The sequence below is a fragment of the Citrus clementina genome, unplaced genomic scaffold (genome assembly GCF_000493195.1).
Source record: "Citrus clementina cultivar Clemenules unplaced genomic scaffold, Citrus_clementina_v1.0 scaffold_6, whole genome shotgun sequence".
Lineage (NCBI taxonomy): Eukaryota > Viridiplantae > Streptophyta > Magnoliopsida > Sapindales > Rutaceae > Citrus > Citrus x clementina.
Genome location: NW_006262139.1, coordinates 2,504,008 through 2,509,939, shown reverse-complemented (window position 1 = coordinate 2,509,939; position 5,932 = coordinate 2,504,008). Strand labels below are relative to the sequence as shown.

The window sequence follows — 5,932 nt, the reverse complement described above, 5'->3', positions numbered from 1 at the left end:
ATTCTTCTCATTAGCCATTACTGTTATTCCTCATTTCTTTGGAACACACTGAACTAGGCTTACCCATAAGATATCTGATATTGGGTATATGATTCCAGCATCCAACCATTTGATGATTTCCTTCTTTACCACTTCTTTCATAATAAGATTCAGCCTTCTCTGGTGCTCCACTGAATTACTGGAACAATCTTATAACAGGATCTTATGCATGCATATTGATGGGCTGATACCTTTTATATCTGCCATGGTCCATCCAATTAGTCTTCTCTATTTTCCTAGCAAATCCACTAGGCTTTGTTCTTGACCTGCATCCAAAGTAGAAGAAATGATTACAGGGAATGTGTTATTTTGACCAAGATAAGCATACTTTAAATGTGAAGGTAACATTTTTAATTTAAGACTAGGGGGTGATTCAATAGATGATAAAGTTGTTTTTACTTCCCTGTCTGAAAGATTCAGGTGTTCAATAGCTCTGTTGTGCCTATTAGATTGCTGTTTGTCCATCCAATCAGTTTGAATTGCTGCAACATCTTCCTCTTCAACCTCCTCAAAGGTGGTGACTTTATTAAGTACATTACTGCAGCATCTGTCCACTCTGCCTGTTACAACAAGATCCACTACATTGAGAAAATTGCAATCTTCTATTTCATCAGGGTTTCGCATAGCCTCTAGTACATTAAATGTGACTTGCTGATCATTTACTCTCATGGTCAGCTCTCCTTTCTGTACATCTATCAGAGTCTTTCCAGTTGCTAGAAAGGGTCTGCCAAGTATAATGGGCACTTCTTTGTCAGCTTCAAAGTCCAGCACAATAAAATCCACAGGTAAAATGAATTTGTCAACCTTCACCAGTACATCCTCTATATTTCCTTCAGGATATGTATGAGATCTGTCAGCCAATTTCAGAGTGACAGTTGTTGGTCTGCACTCCCCTACTTCAAGCTACTTAAACACAGATAATGGCATCAAATTAATACTAGCTCCCAGATCACAAAGTACTCTGCCAGCATACCTATTCCCTATAGAACAGGGTATTGTAAAACTCCCTGGATCTTTTAATTTTGTCAGAATTTTACTCTGAAGCATATGGCTACTTTCCTGTGTTAGAGCAACAGTTTCAAACTCTCCCAGCCTTCTTTTTTGTGCCAAGATATCTTTTAGAAATTTCACATAATTTGGCATTTGCTCCAAAGCTTCCACAAAAGGTATGTTTATGTGCAATTGCTTCAGTACTTCCAGAAATTTACTGAACTGCTTGTCTTGTTTTTGCTTCTAGAACCTTTGAGGGAAGGGTGGTGGATGTCTAAACTGCTGGTTAGATTCAGGAGGTACCAAACTCTATTTGTTTAAGTTGGTGCAAGTTGTGGCTACTAGTGTTGTAACTTCTTTTTCAGTAAGTTCTGGTTGAATTTCTTTTGCAGTTGCTGTAGCTGGATCCCTTGCATCTATGTCTTGATGGGGAGTCTGCTGTAACAGACTTTCCTTTTGAGTTGGTTTTTTAGCTGAATTGCATTCCATCCCATTTTTGGTTATCTCAAATGGTATATTAACATGCTTTCCAGATCTCAGACTAATCACTTTGCAGTGTTCTTTGCTTTCTCTCCTAGGATATTCTGTGTTGCTAGGTAAGCTTCCTTGAGTTCTGCTGCTCATTGCTGTAGCTAGTTGTCCCATTTGGTTTTCAAGATTTCTCAAGGATACAGCTCGACTCTGCACAATTGATTCATTCTTTGCAATGTACTCCTTAATTAATACTTCCAATGAAGTGATTGGATCCTGATTGACATGTTTTTGCCCTTGGCTTTGTTGATGAAAACCAGGTTGTTGTGGCTGTGTGTTTCTACTTAGCCCATTCAATGCTGGAGCATTTCGATTCTGATTGCTCCATGAGAAATTTGGGTGTTGTTTCCAGCCTGGGTTGTAAGTATTTGAATATGGGTTGTTCTGAGGTTGTCGATTGAAGTTACCTACATAATTGATTGAGGCTGGATTTCCAGGACAATTATCAAAATCATGATCTTCACCACAGTAAACACAAGAAAGTTCAGTAACTTGCTTTACTGTTGCTGGAGCAGCTGTCATGGTTTTTACCATGTTAGTCAATGAAGTTACTTGAGCTGATAGGGCTGTAATTGCATAAATGCTGTGTACCCCTGCTGATCTTCTGGCTACTGGTTGCCTAGCTGAAGGCCATTGGTAATTATTATTGGCAATTCTCTCCAAAATTTCGTAAGCTTCAGTGTAGGATTTGGATAACAGGGCCCCGTTTGCTGAAGCATCCACCATTAACCTTGTACTCGGGTTTAATCCATTATAGAAAATTTCCAATTGAATGCAACAGGGGATACCATGATGAGGACACCTTCTGAGCAATTCCTTGAATCTTTCCCAAGCCTCGTACAAACTCTCATCTTCAATTTGATGGAAGGAGGTAATCTCATTCCGTAATTTTGCATTCTTTGTTGGTGGAAAATATTTCATTAGGAATTTATCAGCCAATTCATTCCATGTAGTGATGGCATCATATGGTAATGAATTTAACTATGCTCTTGCTCGATCCCTCAAGGAATAACTAGTAGTTGAATGATCAAACTCTCCTAATAGGGTGACTGTTGATTACCGAATTAGCACCAATTGTTTATGATAAGTGCTGCAGCACTGGGTAGAACAAATCTGCTTCCGCAGCTATCGTATGTTGGAAATCTCATACTCTCAAATCTACTAACAATGACCGGTTGCTTATAAATTTAATGTACGGCTTTATGACCTTTAATCTCTCTACCCTACAAGGTGAACACCTATGTCTAGGATATCACAAATCTTAATTCAAGTATTGCCCTTATGGGATTTAGGATAACCTAATCCAGGAAACTCAACTTAAGAACAAGTAATACTCCAATAATATCCGCTAAGACATGCCCTTTTGCTGCTCTATCTTAATTGAAATCATTAAATGGGTGGTCAACCAAAATAACAATTATGTTCATAAAAGCTATTAGAGTATAATGCTACAACATTATCATAGCAACATATAAGAACAGTCAAGAACCCATTGGATTATTTGTCACTCAACTACACTTAAATTTAGTTCATACTCTGAATGAGAAAAGTAAACATAATGATACTGATCACATAATACATTCAATCAATCAAAAGATGAAAGATAATATGAATTAAGCATGATGAAAGTCTAAGGATCTTTCTTGATTCTTCGATGAAGCCGAACATCACTCCTTAATCTTCTTCTTTTTCTCGCCTTTGTAATTGTCTTTTTTTTATGATAATGATTCTTCGCCACCTGCTATGTGGTGCATGCTTTCTTTATATATTGCAATATTAGGTTAAAACCGAAACCCATGAGCGTGCATGTGTTTTAATTGGGAAACATGCAAATCGTGATTTAATTGCTGACCGCGCCTATATTTTCTCCCGCGTCACTCCCCAATTGCTGCAGCACTGGTCGCTCTAACATTCGCAACAGCACTTGTATTATTTCCGATTATGCTTTCTTTCTTTTGTGACCATTTTCTTTCCTCTTCTTTCTCATCTACTGTCTCCGCATCCTTTCATGAATTTAAAACCTACAAATTAAAACCTGTTTTTAGCATAAATTACTATGATTCAAGCAAAACTTGTTACAACTCAACTAAAATGAATGTTTATGCAAAAGGTCACCAAAATGTAATCAAAACACATTATTTACTCTCTAAATGCCCTTTATTCAAGTCTAGAACATATGTAATAACTCTCATTTCCTACAGTTATCACCCACCTTGTAAAATAACATAAGGCCCCTTACACACAAGCTAATTAAATGGAGCCTCCCACTAAATGATATATTTAGGTTTTTGACCCAAATAACTAGTTATCTTGCTTATTAATCCAGTAGTGGTGCAGTCAATTAAATGAGCTAACCCGGGGATCATTTGGGAACATACAATAGTGGCTACAATAATTAGGCCTGTAATTAAACTAGCCCAATTATTTAATTCCAAATCTACTCCACTAAAAGATTGGAACTGACTTCCATAATTGTATGCTCGAATAATAATTCGTCCCAAGCTACATTGATTTCTTTACTGCACAATCCTTTGTACCACATCATTAATTAAATTGATATCTCAACTATCCAATCAATTTAATAACATCTTGTTCCTTGATACTTACTGGTTTTCTCTAATGATCATTTTCAACATACTAAATATGTTGACACACTCTGGCCAGAGAATTCTATGATCAAGTGCCGAAAACCCATTAATAGATGTGTTGTGCAAATTCTATATTGTTAATCCATAACTCCAATACTCATAATTGCTCCCACCAAGATACTGAGTAATCTTGACCACAAGAATGTGTCGTGCCCATTGGTAACTCAAATGGAATAACAATTACAATCATGAAATCATAATTAACTCAAGATTAAGATTACAGTAAAATCAATGCCTATGAGATTTAATAAGTCTGACAGTCATTTCAATGTTAATTAAATCTCATATGTGATCCTGTTCAATGTAGTCGTACTACATTAATAAATTCATACATGATTAAGACAAATCATTCAATGAATTCATTACAATCTATACCTAAATAAAGTACCCAACTTTATTTATCAACTGCGAACTAAATTTATTTAATCATAAGATAACTTATATTTATGTCTTTTGTGAATCTACATGGTGATCACATAAATACATATAATATGATTAAATGGACTTTGATCAAAATATTAATGCAATTAAGATATTTGAATAAAATACCTCATTAATTTTATTAATCAGAAAAAATGTTTATTACAATTAAATAAACACATATGCTTTTAAAGAGCATATTTTCCCAACAATAGTCACAGAGATTTCTAGTTTTCAATAAGTGACACCAAGACTCCTTTTGACCATAATATCATTTAACTCTATTAACTCAAAACAATTGACTTTAATGATTTACAATAAATAGAAATAGGTAAGTAACATGTGGTTGAGGGAAGGTCCAGGTAAGAAAAAGTCAACACTGCTGTCCAGAGAGGAGTGTAGATCAGACAAGCAAGGGATATCCTCCAAGAGAAGGATAACTCCAGTAAAATTATCCTATTTCAGAGGATATAATTTGAAACTAAATATGGCAGTTAGCCCTCTCAAGTGACTAGTCTACATGTCATGAGGAAAGGAATAAAACCTTTATTCTTTAGGTTAGAAATAAGGAATCAGTGAAAGTGTAGATCCACTGAGCAAAGCAATTAGGAGTGGATACATAAACTTTCACCATTTGTCTCTTGAAAAGTAACAAGACCACTATACTAGCCTCTTCCACATGGCAAGGTGTAGATAATGAATGAGCGCTAAAGGTTCTCTTGCTCTTCAAGCTCGTACAAATTACCATGAAGTGGATTAAGTAAAAATATCAAAATATCCCTATGTAAAGGGGGCTAGCTAGTAGAAAAGTATTAGGTGTTTGAAATTACTAAAACACCCTCAACACACTATGTTAAAAAGCTCACAAATTTTCTATTTTGGGTGAAAAGCTATCTTGCTCACAGAATTCATCATCTTTAACTTTTAAATCTCTCTCCATTCACCATTAACAAAGCTTTAGGGTTTTCCAACCCTATAATTACTCTCGAATATCATGATAACCTTAATTGAGCATCGGAGTGTGGTCTCTTGCCACCATCGGTTTCACTTTAACCTCAGTTTGCTTTGTTTAGTAAGATTCAAATGTTTCAATGGCTCAAAGATTCTTAGCTCTACTCCTCACTATCACTCACCTAAACTTGTTCAATTATACTTCTTCTATCAGGAAAACTCACATAAGATATGTTAACATGTATATGTTCATAATATTGATTTTGATGATAACAAACTTTAAATATTTTTGATTAAATGTTGGAGCTATTACATTAATAAAAGAAAGCCGTATAATCTTTCTTATTTTGTTC

At 35.4% G+C, this 5,932-nt stretch overlaps 1 protein-coding gene and 1 non-coding gene across 2 annotated transcripts; one reads left to right on the top strand and one right to left on the bottom strand.

The window, feature by feature from the left end:
- Positions 1–267: 267 nt before the first annotated feature.
- On the bottom strand, positions 268–2,286 carry LOC112097286. The gene is made up of 2 exons (XM_024182471.1): positions 1,384–2,286; positions 268–942 (listed from the first exon to the last, which is right to left on the bottom strand). Exons 1-2 carry the CDS (start codon positions 2,284–2,286, stop codon positions 268–270), a joined length of 1,578 nt encoding a protein of 525 aa, XP_024038239.1.
- A 58-nt stretch (positions 2,287–2,344) lies between these two features.
- LOC112097554 lies at positions 2,345–2,452 on the top strand. The gene has a single exon (XR_002905085.1). It is a non-coding gene; the product is annotated as a small nucleolar RNA R71 (small nucleolar RNA).
- Positions 2,453–5,932: the final 3,480 nt, after the last annotated feature.

Bases quoted from the DNA above. Each gene is read 5' to 3' on its own strand.
- LOC112097286 (XM_024182471.1), bottom strand. From the start codon at position 2,286: ATGGTGGATGCTTCAGCAAACGGGGCCCTGTTATCCAAATCCTACACT. The intron at 943-1,383 runs GTTACAACACTA...GTGTTTAAGTAG, and splicing joins CAGAACTTACTGAAAAAGAA to CTTGAAGTAGGGGAGTGCAG.